At 35.3% G+C, this 19,831-nt stretch overlaps 1 protein-coding gene across 1 annotated transcript in view; it reads left to right on the top strand.

Moving 5' to 3' along the window:
* LOC104000591 (alpha-N-acetylglucosaminidase) overlaps positions 1-19,831 on the top strand; it is a 74,713-nt gene that overhangs the window by 25,160 nt on the left and 29,722 nt on the right. Inside the window, exons 7-9 of the mRNA XM_065137276.1 lie at positions 2,012-2,092; positions 3,191-3,298; positions 4,263-4,293. Coding sequence (XP_064993348.1) covers positions 2,012-2,092; positions 3,191-3,298; positions 4,263-4,293 — 220 coding nt within the window. The remainder of the gene's footprint in view (positions 1-2,011; positions 2,093-3,190; positions 3,299-4,262; positions 4,294-19,831) is intronic.

Genomic DNA, 19,831 nt, shown 5'->3' on the forward strand with positions numbered 1-19,831 from the left:
AAACGGTTTAGAGAAAACGCCTCACTCGGGATCCACAAGCAAACATTTCCGAAAACACTTCATAGACAATGCAAATTACAAACAGACTTTACAAGCTCTGAACAGTTGCATAACAAAGGGTCAAAAGTTCGACTACTCAACAACAGCAGCGTAGAGCAACTGGGAGCCAAGAGGTCTATTGCAGCTGGAGCAGAAGATTGAAGACTTAGCAAAGGTGATAAGTTACAGTGTCGGCAAAGGCTTCGACTATGACGTTGAAGGAATGGGTGGGGGAGAATGTTACGGATAAACTTCTAAACAGGATGTTTGATGTAATGCTTATGTATGTTCGTATCTTTTGTTTTGTTAATGCTTTGCACAGTATGTAGAGGGACGGTCGAAGGTTTAACAACCCCAGTTTAGTTGGGATTGGTGGCTGTTTTATGTTTGTAAATGAAGGTTGTGTCATGTGGACGGATACGCAAGGGTGCCGCACGACTTAGGCAAAACCAGCTAAGTCCGTGACAATAGTGATAAATTTGGCTGGTTGACACGAGAGGACATTCCTTGCTAGCAAGAAAGTTTTATATTGAAATCAAAATTGGTAATGAACTTAAAGGATTGTATGGGCTTCATTATCAACTAAACGACAACTAAATGAGTGATGTTTTACTTGCCGAGAATTGAGTACCTTAGTGCTTAATTATCCTTTTCATTCTCACTAGTAATATTTTTCTCTTATGCTTTTGTGATGCAATCTTGTACAACTCAAGCTAATTTGGTATTTCAGATCTGAACTTCAGGTTAGTGTGGGTTCCACGTTTGGCGTACTGCCTGAAACAATATGAAAAGGGTCAAGTTTGACCCCAATGGTCAATTTGACCGTTGGGCCCTCTTTTGGGGCTTTAAATCCCCCCTCCTTCGCCCTTCTTTCACTCACTCTCATTAGCTCTCTCATTCTCACTCTCTTTCAGACTCTTTCTCACACTCTCGCTTGTGATTAAAGCTTCTAATCGATGATTTGTAGTAATTAAGCTATTGATTTAGATAAAAGAGGGATTCAAATTTGGGATCTGATGGAGTTCCTCTCTAATTTTAAGGTATTTAGCTTCTTTTTATGTTTTCTTTATCATTTCATATAATTAGAGGCATATCATTGCATATTTATAAAGATTAAAGATGGTTAAGGTCATTCTCTTGCGGTAGTCCCAATTAGGTCTACTGTCTTACATTTAGGCCCAAATTTGGGGCATTTAGACTTAATCACAGCCTTATACATTATTTATGGCTCATACACACAATATTCTTTGTTAAATACGATAAAATTGCCATTAATTTAGGATAAAAAACCTAAAAAGAGATTTTTTGAATTTATAAAAAATTTCAGTTTTTTTCTAAAATCGATATATCCCAATGTACGATATGCTGGTACCAATCGGTATGTACTGGTCTACCCATGACCAATACCATCAGTCAGCACGATACGATGGACCTAGCTTTTGTATGAGAAATCCTTTTTATATACATAATTTTTTATTTTTTAGAAAAAGGATTTAAGACAAGAGTCCTCAATCCAATTAATGATTTATTATGCTGTATGAAAATAGGTGAACTGTTAAAATTGAGTCAAATTGTTTCAGCAATGGTCAGAGAAGGTCTTAATCTCGATGCGCCACCATCTTATTTGACATGCAGTTGTCTGTTCACTTTACTTTTTTAAACTGGACATTTGTTCTTCCTTCCCTACTTAATGGTAAAATGTTGTAGCAATTGTTATTAATTATCAGCCATTTTTGGGTCCTAAACATAGAGAATCATTGGACTTGTGCAGAAACAATTGAAGCTAGTTTATAATTTCGGTAAAGTTTCTTCTCGTGGTTACCTTATGCATTCATGTTGGGCCATTTATGAACTTGTTTATAAAAATATCATGACTTAATTTATAATGTGCCTTTGTATTGGTTTATATATTTTTCTTATTCTGCAGTTTAAAGTTTTCAATACTGTAAGTTTGCAACAATTTTACTTGCAGTTCTTCCTGCCTTTTCTGGGAATGTTCCTTCGGTGTTGAAATCCAAATTTCCTTCAGCTAAAATTACTCACCTTGGAAATTGGTATGATTTATGACCTAAATACTGTTTTACCTATTATCCGAGATATGGTTTTAGATTGCAATTTGATCATTGTTAATCTTCGTAATTTGAGAAGTACCATGTCATTCCTTTTTTTTGGTACAATGGCAGCTTGTCATTTTCTCTTTTTTTTTTTTCCTATATGATCTTGATATTTATCAGACAGTATTTTGTTGGGTGTCTGCACTACTGTATCATTCATCTCCGTCCACTTTCTATGATGAACCTATTTATGTTGATGATGTATTAGATAAATCAAAATTTTGAAATGCTCTTTCTGCTTTTCTATGAAGTTGTTGTGATCAGTAATTAGATTGTTGCCTAAAATTGTGTAATCTAATGATCAACCTATGATCAATAAGCAGCTAGCCTAGACTTGCTAGCAAAATAATTAAACCTTTCAGATTTACCAAGTCTAAAAGAATATAAAGTTTTTGCTAACAGTTATTTATGCAAAACAAAACCAATGATGAATCATATAAAAGAAAACACTGGGTATTAATGCATTATCATTCCTTATTATTTGTATGATACGAAAGAAAAAATGTAAATATTGGTCTAATGTCAGTTTTTGTAACCAATAAATCTGATATGGTACCAGCACACTGGGTGATATACTGACCTGTACCTTTCAGTCTCATGATAAAAAATAAATAAAGACATTGGTACTGATCAATAAGATCTGGAATTGGTCCTCGGTCAGACTGATAATACTGGAGGTCTATATCAACTGTTATAACCAAAATTTTGTTCCATCTCTAATAGTAGTTTGGATCTTAAAGATTAATTTCTTCGCATTCAACCACTACTTCAGAAACTCAAGTAAAAGAACTGCTGTGAATGGATATAGATTATTTAAGAAACTATGTTATGAGAATTTTTAACCTTAAGTAAAATGTAATCTTTTCCTTGCAGTATGTCTTAATTGTCGTTTTTCTTCTAAGTAGGTTTCAATAATGCAACTTATGCATCTTTTTTTGTTTGCAGTGTTGTATCAGTTGCTTCATACAAAGAATTTTTGTTCATAACATTTTTGCATTTGATTGTAGGGTGATATTTTGTTTTCTTCTTTGGCTACGGGTTTACAGTTCATAGTGATCCAAGGTGGTGTTGTACATATCTTTTAGATGCAACTGATCCTTTGTTTATAGAAATTGGAAAGGCATTTATGGAACAACAACTTAAAGGTACTACTTTATATTCGTATCTTGATTGGTGGGATAGAAATATGGATGTTAGTCATCGATAATCTCAATAGTATAGACTTTGAGGGCCTTGTAAGCTTTAAAAAATTGGACCATGTAATTCTTTGCACTTGAATTAGGTTTGCGATGCTCTGTTTATCAGCATCATCATTTTTTTCATTTAGCAAAGCCTATATTTTTCTGTGTCAGTATCAATACTGTCAGAAAAATCTTCCATTTAAATAGCGTTTTAGTATGAATTCTGAAATATACACATTTGGTGTTAAGGAACTTCTCCTTTGTAGTTTTATCTAAAGATCAGCGTAAAATAAATGCTTTATCTTGACAGAATTAGTGTGGGGCTATCGCACCAATTCCATAAGGCTTTTTTATCGTGGTTCTAATCACATTATTTTTATATATTAGGGAGATTATCAATACGATTTAAAAGTAGGTATTCACTAATCTATTTTGGCAGCGAGTAATTGGCACATCCTGGCATCTTATTGGCTTAAATAAGGTTTTTTTAATTTGTGCAACTGAGATGTTGTTTTCTTGGTTTGCTTGTTCTTTTGTTGGGTTGACTTGGTGTTAGTGATATTTTTTAGCTTACTCTTCATGTTGCTCTTTTACGTGAACTATTTCTTCCAGATTTGGCTGGATCTCTTTTTTCTATTCCATCTCATAAATGAAAGAGAAGTAGTCATTCACTTTTATTAAAATAATGTAAATTAGCAACTGTCAATTATTTAATATCTTTTCTGGTATACTTGCTTTTTCTTTTTCGTAAGGGTTGCATCCACCACTGTCATATTTTAATGTTTTCTGAGAAATTATGTACCCTTTCATGTCATCGCAGAAGATAATATTATAATCCATAAATTGATTAAATTTAATTGTGACCTTCCTCCAGTAATGCAACAAATTACTCATTTAAGATTTGAAACAATGTTCACTTATTCTGCAGAATATGGCAGGAGAAGTCACATATACAATTGGTACATTTCTCTTTCCATCTTCTGAGAAACCTTTATTCATGCTGCTAGTAATTTCTTTTATATGCAAGCTCTTATGTTAATTCCAAGGACTGAGCATATCCATGGGTAATGCAGATACTGCTAATACAATTCTTATAATCAAGCCTTACTAACAAAGAAAATATAACATAGCACAAATATTCCTACTGGAGAACTTAGTGTTAGCTCTTCAACAGCAGAAGTGGTCCTTTTCTTTACCAGGTGTTTTTTGTCTTCGTAACTTAATTTGATGTTATTCTTCTCATATATAAATATAAATAAATAAATAAATAAATATACAACGATTGAAATTTTGTATCGTATCGGAATTTCGAGATTTGCTCGATACGGTACAGTACTGTATACCAAGCGATATATTTCGGTATATCGCTCGGTATATATATATATATATATATATATATATATATATATATATATATATATATATATATATATATATATATATATATATATATATATATATATATATATAAAAGAGGTAAACTACTCGGTATACCTCTCTTCTCCCCACGCGGGGCACCATCGCCGAGGCGATGTCACCTCTCTTCTCGGGCGACATCGTAGGAAAAAAAAAGTTTTGCGACGTTGCCTCTCTTAGGCAGCGTCGTAGAAAAAAAAAAAATTTTTTTTTGCGATGTTGCTGAGGTGACGTCGCAGAAAAAAAGAAATTTCGCTGAGGTATCGCCTCGCTTTGCCTCGCGATGTCGATACTCTTCTCCCCGTGCGCGGATGAGAAGTCACCGTAGATGAGGATAGCGACGTCGATCTCAGATTCTCCTTTTTTTTCTTGTTTTTCCTATTTCTTTCTTCCCCTTTTGCCTCTTCTTCTCCCTCTTTCTTCTCCCTCGGTCACCGTCGACTCCCTCTTTCTTCTCCTTTGGTCACCGTCGATGATAATAGCCTTAATCGACACTACCGCTTGGTAAAGGATGGTTCGTGTACCGGTCTGTTGATGGACCGATACATACCGCCCAGTACCGGCGGTATCATTCGGTGTTGCAAACCTTGTATATATATACATATATATATATATATCTATATGTGTATATGTATATATCTATATATTAATATGTATATATATACACATATATCTCTGTATATATATGTATATGCATATATATACATATATACATATCGTGGGTTATGAGGTTGCATCTTTTTCCTGGATCCCTAAAACAGTCAGATTCTACTACAGAAATTAGGCTTTTCTTTTTCATATATACATATACATATACATATACATGTATATGTATATATGTATATATGGATATACATATATATACATATATATATACATATATACATATATGCATATATGTATATATATGTATATACGTATATGTATATATGTATATGTGTATATGTATTTAAATACATATAATACATTTACACATATACATATATATATATATATACATATATATATAAATATATGTATATACATACATATATATAAATATACATATATATATGTGTGTGTATATATATATATATTTATATTATATGCAAGGTTCGTAATTTCGTACCGTACTAGAGTATCGAGTTCAGTTCGGTACGGTACGTTATGTTTATACATGTATACACATATATTTACACATATATACATATATACATATATATATACAAATATATATATATATATACACATATATATACATATATATTTATATTTGTGTGTATATATATACATATTAATATGTATACATATGTGTGTGTGTATATATATGTATGCACATACATATATATTTACATATATATACATATACATAAACACACACACACACACACATATATACATATATACACATATACACACACACACATATATATATATATATATATGTGTGTGTGTGTGTATATATATATGTACATATACATACATATATATCAATATAAATCACATTGATATATGTATGTGTATACACATACTTATACATACATACACTCACCTATATATCAATATAAATCACATTGATATATGTGATGAGTTATTTTTATATAACCAAAGATGTTCTTGTTTGCAATATGCGTTGTAACCAACATTAGGGTGATCAAATTTATGTAACCAATCTTTTATAGATATAGAAAATTTCAAGGTCTTCAATTTCATACACTCACCTATATATCAATATAAATCACATTGATATATGTGATGCGTTATTTTTATGTAACCAAAGATGTTCTTGTTTGCAATATGAGTTGTAACCGACATTAGGGTGATCAAATTTATGTAACCAATCTTTTATAGATATAGAAAATTTCAAGGTCTTCAATTTCAAATAATTCCACCCAGTACGATCGGTACGTACCGGTTCGTCAACAGACCAATACACGGACCGCCCGTTACTAGGCGATATATATATATATATATATATATATATATATATATATATATATATATATATATATATATATTATAAAAGGCGATGTCGCGTTGCGTTTCCCTTCTCCAATGCGGGGCGACGTCGCCTCGCCTAGGGAGAAGAGAGAGGCAATATCGTTGAATTTTTATTTTGTTATATATACACACACACACACCGAACGGTATATCACTCGGTATACAGTATCGTACCGTACCGAGTGAATGTCGAAACTCTGGTACGGTACGATATTTCAATCTTTGGAAAATTTAGTAAGAAGCATAGGAGCATACATCATGTAACCAATCATTTTACATATAAAGGCTATCGGTGCTTTGTCATCATTTGATTTAAACTTAGTAGCTCTATTATAGATTCTCCTTTTGTCATTTTCATGAATAATTAATTACAATTGTAATGTATTATCTTTTCATTTGTTGCATGAAATAACAATTATAATTGTTTATTGTACTTACTTTTATATGCTTATTTTATAGTTTTTATTGTTCTTTTATCAAAATGTCTAGTTTTAAGAGGGAAAAAAATGCTCCTAGAAATCAATCAAATATTTGAAGAGTATGCTATAAAACTTGAAAACAATAGAAGTAAAATCATATGTAACTTATGTGAAAAGACCATCTCAGTTGGGATATGGTACAAGCAAGGTTCGTTGTATCGATCTGTACTAGTGTATCGATTATGCATCGATATGGTACACATATATACACATATATATACATACATACATATATAAAAAGTAATTTCTTGCTCGCGTTGGTACAAGAAACCGAGGTTTCCTTCTCCCCATGAAAAAAAGGGTGACGAGGCGATGTCGCCGCCTCATCGCCTCGTTTCTTCTGCCCATGTGGGGAGAAGAAATGTTGCCTCCACGATGCTCGGTTTTTTCTCCCCACGACGTCGTTGAGGCTTCTTCTCCCCGCACGGATGAGGAGTTATTGCCGATGATGCCGATGCCTCTTCGCCTTAGATGAGGAGGAGGTGACATCTCATCTGCGGCGTCCGACGAGGGAGGGCTGCGATGGATCGGGATCATCGAGGGAGAGCGGCATCGGATCTCTAGGTTCTCCCTTTTCTTCTCCCCCTTCTTTCTTCTACCTCAGCTAATACCACCCGATAGCAGGCGGCGACAGTCGAAATCGATCGTCATCGATTGATTTAGGGTGGTAGCAGAAACAGCCCCAATCGACGATATTGGCTGGTAGCGGTTGGTCAACGTACCAGTACGTACCACCCGGTACGGGTGGTATTATTCAAAATTAAAATCCTTGATGGTATGTATGGTACATGTATTGATACTGTAGTGATGCACGAGTACTAGTGCCAAGATCCGTATTGATATCATCGCTATGACCCTCGTATTCATCATAAAACTGTTCCTACGTAGCATGTATGTATTCTTCCTATTCCTTGGCTTTTTTTTGAATTGTATCATTGCTTACCTATTGTAGCTTATTTTTAAATAATTAATGGATCTTCGTTGAAAACTTTTTGCATTTTACAATATTGGGATAGCTATAGGTCAAATGTTGCTTCAACCGAGTGATTCCTCTATCCCGACCAGTGTAGTCACAATGTTCGCACCGCTAATGATGACGGTTGTTGTCCAAACAGTAGGCATGATCCTAAGCATTATCATATACCTATTCCTTTGGTGTAATGTTCCTATAAAAATTTATTAAATTAATAAGCTACGATTAGCCCTAATTTCCATCGAATTTAAAATAACAAGCTGTGATTATTTGTAATGAATCTCACCTTGCCATTATAAATATGTTAATCATCTTAATATTGGATTAAATACATAAAATTGACCCAATATTGGTTAAATTACAATGAAATCATTATTAAGCCAATCAATAAAGTCATCAACATTAATTTTACCTTCAAACTCTGGAATATCCAATCTTGGGTTGTATTTGTTCTTCCACTCGTTTTGGACACCATGTCTTGCTCGGAATCTTCTCGACTCCCTTGGATGAGGAGGTGTATTATTATCAGAAGTAAATTCATGGACATCATTTTCATGCTGGTTGTGTCTACTTTGAAGTTCTTCGATTATTTCATTTTTTTCTTGTAGACTACGCAGCAATCTTCGTAGTTGTAGCCTCAATGACTCAGCATCATCTTCATGGCAATCACCTTCACCAATTATATCTTTTTCATTCCGCCTTGCATTATCTTTAACCTTTAGCTCTGATACCAAACTGATACCGAGGGTGATGCAGAATAGGGTGATAAAGCAGAATAGATTTTGATAGAAAACCGATAGCAGAGCTATATTTGCTTGAATGAGTATTTTGATTAGAAAAGTCACTGTAGATGAGGAATGAACTCTCGAAGAAAAGTCGCAGTACAGTTGTATTTGCTAGAATGAGTGTTTTGGATAGAAAAAGAACGAACTCACGATAAAACTTAAATAAGATCGAAAAATAGCTCACCACTAAGTTAAAATCACAAAGGGATATAGAAAGTTCACCACCCTAAGGATTATAAACGAGGATATAGAACTGAAATAAAAAACTCAACACTTAAGGATGCATCCAAGAGATACAGTTTTTGTGAGTACTTCAAGAGAGCTTCTGCCATAATATTATCAGTTTTAAAAGTCCTTTCTAAGCTCTAAACACCAAAATAAGTACTAGTGCATGAAACAACCATTCATGCATAAGGAATTTCAAAAATTAAGTGTTTTACCACTGCAAACCAACTCCTTAAATGCATTCCTTGGTCATGAATAAAAGCACCATGAAACAACTTTATCTTTATGTAGGGAATATGCTGATGAGCTATCATATTTGAGTGGGCTGAGTTTAAGGTTATGAGGCAACATTGTTGGCTTAAAAAAATACCATTTCATCAGTAAGGTCCATATGATTAGATTGTAGCAAATTAGACAATCCCGTGTTAATGTTCGATTGGTTTTTTGCGCACCATCTCGAAAGTTTAAAATATTGGCCATTTACAAAAAAAAATGTGACGGTTATAAAGTTTGCGCAAAGTCGAGGTTCGATCAGTTTTTTATGCAACGTCTCGATTTATTTGAAATATTGACCATTCCAAACATATTAGCTCTAGGGAAGTTGTTTAAGCTAAGTTTTGCCAAAAGACATGATGGTGATCAGGTTTGCAAAGAGTCAAGGTTCGATAGGGTTTTTGCCCTTCCTCTCAAAAATTTAAAATATTGACCATTCCCAATATATTTGCCTTCAGGAAGTCGTATATGCTGGGCTTCGTAAAAATACGTGGCAGTCATAAATTTTACACAAAGTCATGGTTTGATAGGTTCTTTGTTAACAATCTCAAAAATTCAAAAAATTAATCATTCCCAATGTATTTGCCCTAGGGAAGTCCTATGAGAATGGTTTCACGGAAAAACATGACGGTCATAAAGATTGCGGAAAGTCGTGGTTCAATCGGTATTTTACGCACCATCTCCAAATTATAAAATATTGACTATTCCTAACATATTAGCCTTAAGGAAGTTGTATAAGCTTAGTTTTGCAAAAAAAATGTGAAGGTTATAAACTTTGCGCAAAGTTGAGGTTCGAATAATTTTTTTCGCACCATCTCGAAAAGTTAAAATATTGACCATTCCCAACATATTAGCTCAAGAAAATTTGTACAAGCCAAGTAGGTAGCCCTAGGGAGAAGCAACCATTACCCCTGCCCTAAGTCGCCCTCGCACTAGCCATTGAGGGCATGGGAGCATGTGTTGCCCGTGAGGTGCCCTTTGCCCTTAGTCGCTTCTCGTCGCCTATTGTAAGGGTCGCCTCCCGGCCTCTTCTCTGGCAGAGAACTATCGATCATTGGGATATTAGCCTTGGGGAAGTTGTATAAGCTTGGATTCACGGAAAAAATATGACCGTTAGAAAGTTTCTGCAAAGTCGAGGTTCGATTGGTTTTTTGTGCACCATCTCGAATATTTAAAATATTGACCATTCCTAACATATTTGCCTAAAGGAATTTGTATAAGCTTAGTTTCGCAAAAAAAAAATAACTATCATAAAGATCGCCCAAAGTTGAGATTCAATTGTTTTCTTATGGGCCCTCTAAAAAATTTACAATATTGACCATTCCTCATATATTAGCTTTCGAGAAGTTGTATAAGCTTACTTTCGTAAGAAAACATGGTCGTCATAAAGTTTGTGCAAAGTCGGGGTTTGATCGGTTTTTTGCGTAGTCTCAAAAATTCAAAAAATTGATCATTATCAACTTATTTGCCCTAGCGAAGTCGTTTGTGCATGGTTTCACAAAAAATTATGTAAGTCATAAAGTTTGCACAAAGTTAAGGTTCAATTGGTTTCTGCGCCCCATCTCAAAAATTCAAAATGTTGACCATTCCCAGCATATTAGCATTATAGAAGTTGTATGAGCCTAGTTTCGTAAAAAAACATTACGATCATAAAGTGTGTGCAAAGTCAAGGTTCGGTAGGTTTTTTTAGCTCCATCTCAAAAATTCAAAATATTGATCATGCATAATGTATTAGACTTATGGAAGTTGTATAAGTCAGTTTTCGCAAAAAAAATAATGGTCATAACATTTGTGTAAAGTCGAGGTTCGAATAGTTTTTGCGCACCATCTTGAAAATTCAAAATATTAACCATTCTTAACATATTAGCCCTAAGGAAGTTGTATAAGCTTGGTTTTAGAGACAAACTTACAGTCATAAATTTTGCGTAAAGTTGATGTTGGATCGGTTTTCTACGCACCGTCTCGAAAATTCAAAAAATTGATCATTCCAAACATATTTGTCCATGAGCTGTTGTACGAGCATAGTTTAAAAAAAAAAAACGTGGTATTTATTAAGTGTTTGCAATGTCGAGATTCGATCGGTTTTTTGCACACCATCTTAAAAATTCAAAAAATTGATCACTCCAAACATATTTTCCCTACGGTAGTCTGTATAAGCATAGTTTTGGAAAAATCGTGACAGTCATAAACTTTGCAAAAAATCGAAGTTCGATTGGTTTTTTGTGCACCATCTCGAAAATTCAAAATATTGACCATTCCCAACATATTAGCTCCATGGAAGTTGTTTAAGCTTGGTTTTGTAAAAAAATGTGACGGTTATAAAGTTTGCGCAAAGTCAAGGTTCGATCAGTTTTTTGTGCACCGTCTCGAATATTTGAAATATTGACCATTCCAAACATATTACCTGTAGGGAAGTTGTTTAAACTGGGTTTTGCTATAAGACGTGACGGTCATAGGTTTGCAAAGCTTCAAGGTTCGATCGGTTTTTTGTGCTCCCTCTAAAAAATTTAAAATATTGACCATTCCCAATATATTTGTCTCCGTGAAATCGTATAAATTGGGCTTTGTAAAAAAACGTGGTAGCCATGAATTTTGCGCATAGTCAAGGTTTGATAGGTTTTAGAAACAAACTTATAGTTATAAATTTTGCATAAAGTTGATTACTCCCAACATATTTGCACTAGGGTAGTCAGTATAAGCATAGTTCCGGAAAAAAACGTGACAGTCATAAACTTTACGGAATATCGAAGTTTGATTGGTCGAAAATTCAAAATATTGACCATTCCCAACATATTAGCTCCATGGAAGTTGGTTTAGCTTGGTTTTGCAAAAAAAATGTGACGGTGATAAAGTTTGTGCAAAGCCGAGGTTCGATCAGTTTTTTGTGCACCGACTCAAATATTCGAAATGTTGACCATTCTAAACGTATTCGAAATATTCGAAATGTTGACCATTCTAAAAATATCATCAGGTTTGCAAAGCTTCAAGGTTCGATCGGTTTTTTGTGCTCCCTCTTAAAAATTTAAAATACTAACCATTCCCAGTTTATTTGCCTTGGGAAGTCGTATATGCTGGGCTTCGTAAGAAAACGTGGCAGTCATGAATTTTATGTAAAGTCAAGGTTTGATAAGTTCTTTGTTCACCATCTCAAAAATTCAAAAAATTGATCATTCCCAACATATTTACGCTAGGAAAATCCTATTAGAATGGTTTCATGGAAAAACATGATGGTCATAAAGCTTGCACAAAGTCAAGGTTCAATCGATTTTTTATGCATTGTCTCCAAATTTTACTGACCATTCCTAACATATTAGTCATAGGGAAGTTGTATAAGTCTGGTTTCGTAAAAAAATGTGACGGTTATAAAGTTTACGCAAAGTTGAGATTCGAATGATTTTTTGCGCACCATCTCGAAATATCAAAATATTAACCATTCCCAACATATTAGCCCAAGAAAATTTGTATGAGCCAAGTAGGTAGCCCTAGGGAGAAGCAACCATCGCCCCTGCCCCAGGTCGCCCTCGCAATAGCCATTGAGGGTACAGGAGTGCGTGCTGCCCGCGAGGTGCCCTTGCCCTTAGTCGTTTCTCGTTGCCTATCACAAGGGTCACCTCCTTGCCTCTTCTCTGGTGGAGAACTATTGATCATTAGGATATTAGCCCTAGGGAAGTTGTATAAGCCTGGATTCACGAAAAAAATATGACGGTTATAAAGACTGCCCAAAGCCGAGATTCGATTAGTTTTTTGTGCACTATCTCGAAAATTTAAAATATTGACCATTCCCAACACATTTATCCAAGGGAAGTTTTATAAGCTTAGTTTCGCAAAAACAAATGACGGTTATAAAGACTGCTCAAAGCCGAGATTCGATTGTTTTCTAGTGGACTCTCTAAAAAATTTACAATATTGACCATTCCACATATATTAGCTTTTGGGAAGTTGTATAAGCTTAGTTTTACACGAAAACATGGCCGTTATAAAGTTTGTGGAAAGTCGGGGTCTGATCGGTTTTTTACGCAGTCTCAAAAATGCAAAAAATTGATCATTATCAACTTATTTGCCTTGGCGAAGTCGTTTGTGCATGGTTTCAAAAAAAATTATGTCAGTCATAAAGTTTGCGCAAAGTAAAGGTTCAATTGGTTTTCTACGCACCATCTCAAAAATTCAAAATATTGATCATTCCCTGCATATTAGCATTATAGAAGTTGTAAGGGCCTGGTTTCGCAAAAAAACAAGACAATCATAAAGTTTGTGCAAAGTCGAGGTTCGATCTTTTTTTTTTAGCACAATCTCAAAAATTCAAAATATTAATAATGCCCAACATATTAGACCTATGGAAGTTGTATAAGCCAATTTTCGTAAAAAAAGTAACGGTCATAAAGTTACGCAAAATCGAGGTTCGAACAGTTTTTGTGCATCATCTTGAAAATTCAAAATACCCAAGACAGTTTTTGTGTATAAGCTTGGTTTTATAAACAAACTTACAGTCATAAATTTTGCATAAAGTCGATGTTGGATCAGTTTTCTATGCACCGTCTCGAAAATTCAAAAAATTGATCATTCCAAACATATTTGTCCATGAGATGTCGTGCTAGCATAGTTTCAAAAAAAAAAAAAACATGATAGTTTTAAAGTTTTTGCAATGTTGAGGTTCGATCAGTTTCTACGCACCATATCAAAAATTCAAAAAATTAATCACTCTCAACATATTTACCCTAGGTTAGTAAGTATAAGCATAGTTTCGGAAAAAGCATGACATTCATAAACTTTGCAGAAAATAGAAGTTCGATTGGTTTTTTGCGGACCATCTAGAAAATTCAAAATATTGACCATTCCCAACATATTAGCTCCATGGAAGTTGTTTAAGCTTGGTTTTGCAAAAAAAATATGATAGTTACAAAGTTTGCGCAAAGTCGAGGTTCGATAATTTTTTGTGCACCATCTCGAATATTCGAAATATTGATCATTCCAAACATATTAGCTCTAGGGAAGTTGTTTAAGCTAAGTTTTACCAAAAGATATGACGGTCATCAGGTTTGAAAAGCGTCAAGGTTCGATCGGTTTTTTGAGCTCCCTATCAAAAATTCAAAATATTGACCATTCCCAATATATTTGCCTTCGAGAAGTCGTATATGATGGGCTTCGTAAAAAAACACGGTAGTCATAAATTTTGTGCAAATCAAGGTTCGATAGGTTCTTTGTGCACCATCTCAAAAATTCAAAAAATTGATCATTTCCAACATATTTGCTCTACGGATGTTCTATGAGAATGGTTTCGCAAAAAAAAAGACAATCATAAAGTTTGTGTAAAGTCGTGGTTCGGTCGAATTTTTGAGCACCATCTAAAAAATTTAAAATATTGATTATGCTCAACATATTAGACCTATGAAAGTTGTATAAGCCAGTTTTTGCAAAAAAAGTAACGGTCATAAAATTTTCGTTTACAAAGTTTGCACAAAGTCAAGGTTCGATTAGTTTTTTGTGCATCGTCTCGAATATTCGAAATATTGACCATTCAAAACATACTAACTCTAGGGAAGTTGTTTAAGCTGGGTTTTGCCAAAAGATTATTGTATCTGGGATTTTGATAATGAAATCAATTGATAGTGTTTATGATATTGATTTGCGTTTTGAGTGACGCAAGAAGCTTCGATCAAGGAGAGATAATTAAAGCAGGAAGAATCATGTTGGGCCAGAGAGAAACATGTCAGAAGATTGGATGTCGAACCGAAGGATCGGTTGACATATCGATAGAAAGCTTCGAGCCATGAGTTCGGGCATCGGACCAAGAAGAGCGGAATTTGTACCAACGAAATTGGAGTTGCGGAGGTCAATTGGCCGATTGGACAAAAGGCCATAAGAGAGGATGATGCATCGAAGAATCGGACGAAGCGTCGATAAACCAATGACATGCCGGACAATATGATTCAAGCTTTGTAATAATTATCTAGATCAAAGTAGGTTTTATTTGTGCAGGATTAACTACGATAGTGATCAAGGCATAAAGCAAAATAAAGTATCGGAGTCAAGAACGAGATTTCGTTAGGAGTTCGAGAGTTCGTAGGAAGTTCGAACGTTCGTCGGAAGTTCTGCCGGAATTGACAGAGAAGTCCAGGAGCTTGTGAAAGAAGCTCATCGGAACTTGCCAAGAAGATCGTCATGAAGTCCATGAGCTTGCTGGGAGTCCGCTAGAATATTACCGAGAGATCATCGGAAGTTCGCCGGAAGATCGCCGGAAGCTTGTCGAAAGAAACCTAGACTAATTGGATCTGATATGCTTAGTGTATGCCTTAAATGTCGAAAGAAACCAAGTTTGGCTTGTGTTGGGCCAAGTGAAAGGCCAAATAGTGACCCAACGGGTGAAACCGTCGTGGCACAGTCTCCGAGACTCGGTGGTACCACCCAGACACAGTCTTCCAAGCAGTAGTATCGCCAGATTAGGCGATGGTACCACCTAGTGTCAGTGTTGCAGGCGGTGGTACCGCCTAGCACAGGCAGTGGTACCGTCGGTACCCGGGAAACCCGGGATGAGATATTTTTAGGCTCAAAGTTTGAATCCACTTGAGGCCTATAAATACCTCTCTCATCCCTAGTTAACATACACAAGCACAAAGAGTTTAAAAGTGAGAAAATGTTGTAGTAATCACTTGAGAAAAACCCTCCTATAGTTCTAACTTTAGAATTCTGTTTAGGGAGGAGGGTGTGCTTGTAAAGGCTGTCTCCTAAACCAGTGAAAAGGAGAATAGGGGTGTAAAAGGGTAGTTGATCTTTGCCTATTGAAAGATCGGTAGTGGAAGCCGGTGGCCTCGATAGAAGAGGAATCTGGAGTGGATGTAGGTCACGATGACCGAACCACTATAAAAATCTTGTTTGCATTTCGTTTTGAGTAATTTACCTTTACTGCAAACTGCTTTACCTTCTTATTGCTTTCACTATGCTCCTATACGCTTTCAAGTTAATATCTTTACGAAACGGTTTTCGTCAGAATTGGGTTTAAACGAAACGAAGGTTTTTGAAATCGGTAATTTTTCCGCTGCACTAATTCACCCCCCCCCCCCCCCCCCCCTCTTAGTGCCTACTTGATCCTAACAAAGATGTGACGGTCATCAGATTTGCAAAAAGTCAAGGTTCGATCAGTTTTTTGTTTTCACTTTCAAAATTTTAACATATTGACCATTCCCAATATATTTGCTTTCGGGAAGTCGTAAATACTAGGCTTCGTAAAAAAACATGGCAATTATAAATTTTGCACAAAGTCAAGGTTTGATAGGTTCTTTGTCCACTATCTCAAAAATTCAAAAAATTGATCATTCCCAACTTATTTGCCATAGGGAAATCCTATGAGAATGGTTTTACGGAAAAACATAACGGTCATAAAGATTGTGCAAAGTCGAGGTTCAATCGGTTTTTTATATACCATCTCTAAATTTTATTGACCATTCCCAACATATTAACCTTAAGGTAGTTGTATAAGCTTGGTTTCGTAAAAAAAATGTGACGGTTATAAAGTTTGCACAAAGTTGAGGTTTGAATGATTTTTTGCGCACATCTCAAAAAGTCAATATATTGACCATTCCCAACATATTAGCCCAAGAAAATTTGTACGAGCCAAGTAGGTAGCCCTAGGAAGAAGCAACCATCGCCCATGCCCCAAGTCGCCCTCACACTCGCCATTGAGGGCACGGGAGTGTGTGCTGCCCGCGAGGTGCCCTTGTTCTTAGTCGCTTCTCGCCACCTATCGCAAGGGTCGCCTCCCTACCTCTTTTCTAGCAGAGAACTATCGATCATTAGGATATTAGCCCTAGGGAAGTTGTATAAGCCTGGATTCAAGGAAAAAATAAGACGGTCATAAAGTTTATGCAAAGGCGAGGTTCGATTGGTTTGTTGTGCACCATCTCAAAAATTTAAAATATTGACCATTCCCAACATATTTGCCCAAGGGAAGTTGTATAAGTTTAGTTTTGCAAAAAAATATGACGCTCATAAAGTTTTTCCAAAGCCGAGATTCGATTGTTTTCTTGTGGGCCCTCTAAAAAATTTATAATATTGACTATTCCCCTTATATTTGCTTTCGGAAAGTTGTATAAGCTTAGTTTCACAAGAAAACATGGTCGTCATAAAATTTGTACAAAGTCGGGGTTTAATCGATTTTTTGCGCAGTCTCGAAATTCAAAAAATTGATGATTATCAACTTATTTGCCCTGGCATAGTCGGTTGTGCATGGTTTCACAAAAACTTATGTAAATAAAGTTTGCGCAAAGTCAAGGTTCAATAGGTTTTTTGCGCACCATCTTAAAAATTCAAAATTTTGACCATTCCCTGTATATTAGCATTATGGAAGTTGTATGAGCCTGGTTTCACAAAAAAACTTACGATCATAAAGTTTGCGTAAAGTCTAGGTTCGATCAGTTTTTTTAGCACCATCTCAAAAATTCAAAATATTGATCATGCCTAACATATTAGACCTATGGAAGTTGTATAAGCAAGTTTTCGCAAAAAAAAGTAACGGTCATAAAGTTTGCGCAAAGTCAAGATTCAAATAGTTTTTACGCATAATCTTGAAAATTCAGAATATTAACCATTTTCAACATATTAGACCTAAGGAAGTTGTATAAGCTTGGTTTCAGAAACAAACTTACAATCATAAATTTTGCATAAAGTCAATGTTGGAACGGTTTTTTACGCACTGTCTCGAAAATTCAAAAAATTGATCATTCCAAACATATTTGTCTATGGGATATCGTACGAGCATAGCTAAAAAAAAACAACGTGATAGTTATAAAGTTTTTGCAATGTCAAGGTTCGATCGTTTTTTTGCGCACCGTGCCACGAGAGTATCTAATTTACTACAATCTGATCATATGGATCTTGCTAATGATATGGGAATTTTTTTAGCCAACAATGTTGCCTCACAATCTTAAACTCAGCCCACTCAAATATGACAGCTCATCAGCATATTCCCTACACAAAGTTAAAACTGTTTCAAGGTGCTTTTCTTCATGACCAAGGAATGCATTAAAGGAGTTGGTTAGCAGTTGTAAAACACTTAATTTCGAAATTCCCTATACATGAAGGGTTGTTTCATGCACTAGTACTTATTTTTGTGTTTAGGGCTTAGAAAGGACTTTAGAAATTAATAATATTTTGGCAGAAGCTCTCTCGGAATACTCCCTTAAACTCTGTATCTCTTGGATGCATCCTTGAGTGGTGAGTCTTTTGTTTTCATTTTTGTATTCGCGTTTATAATCCTTGGGGTGGTGAACTTTCTGTATCCCTTTGTGATTTTAACTTGGTGGTGAGCTATTTTTCGATCTTATTTAAGTTTTACAGTGAGTTCGTGCCTTTTCTATTTAAAACACTCATTCCAGCAAATACAACTGTACTGCGACTTTTCTTCGAGAGTTCGTTCCTTATTTATTGTGACTTTTCTTTTCGAAATTCTCATTCTAGCAAATACAGCTCTACTATCGATTTTTTGTCAAAATCTATTCAACTTTATCTCCCCATTCTGCATCACCCCCGGTATTAGTTTGGTATCAGAGCTAAAGTTTAGAGATCATTACAAGGCGGAATGGAAAAGATATAGTTGGAGAAGGTAGTTGCCATGAAGATGATACTGAGTCATTGAGGCTGCAGCTACGAAGATTGCTGCGTAGTCTACAAGAAAAAATAAAATAATCGAAGAACTTCAAAGTAAACACAACCAGCTTGAAAATGATGTTCATGAATTTACTTCTATTGATGATATATCTCCTCATCAAAGGGAGTTGAGAAGATTTCGGGCAAGACATAGAGTCCAAGATGAGTGGCAGAACAAATACAACCCAAGATTGGATATTCCAAAGTTTGAAGGTAAAATTAATGTTAATGATTTATTGATTGGCTTAATATAGTGGAAAGAATTTTCGATTTTCATGAACCACTAGAACAAAGGAAGGTAAAACTTGTGGCACTTAAACTTAGACGAAATGCATCTTTTTGGTGGAAAAATCTAAAGAAACAGAACGTTATGTCACGTACAAACTTCTAAATAGGATGTTTGATGTAATGCAACTGTTCAGAGCTTGTAAAGTCTGTTTGTAATTTATATTGTCTATGAAGTGTTTCCTGGAATGTTTGCTTGTGGATCCCAAGTGAGACGTTCTCTCTAACATGTTTTCAATTTTGTGGGTCCTGAGGGACCATGGGAGGCTTCGGGGAAGCTGACTTTTGCGGACGGACACGCAAGGGTGCCGCACGACTTAGGCAAAACCAGCTAAGTCCGTGATAGATGGTATCAGAGCGGGACAAGCACTTATTGAAACACTTAGCATGCAAACGTGGGGGACCTAGCTGGGCTGCGTTGAGGGCAATCAGCACACGTGCG

The sequence above is a fragment of the Musa acuminata genome, chromosome BXJ3-1, assembly GCF_036884655.1.
Source record: "Musa acuminata AAA Group cultivar baxijiao chromosome BXJ3-1, Cavendish_Baxijiao_AAA, whole genome shotgun sequence".
NCBI classification, from domain to species: Eukaryota; Viridiplantae; Streptophyta; class Magnoliopsida; order Zingiberales; family Musaceae; genus Musa; species Musa acuminata.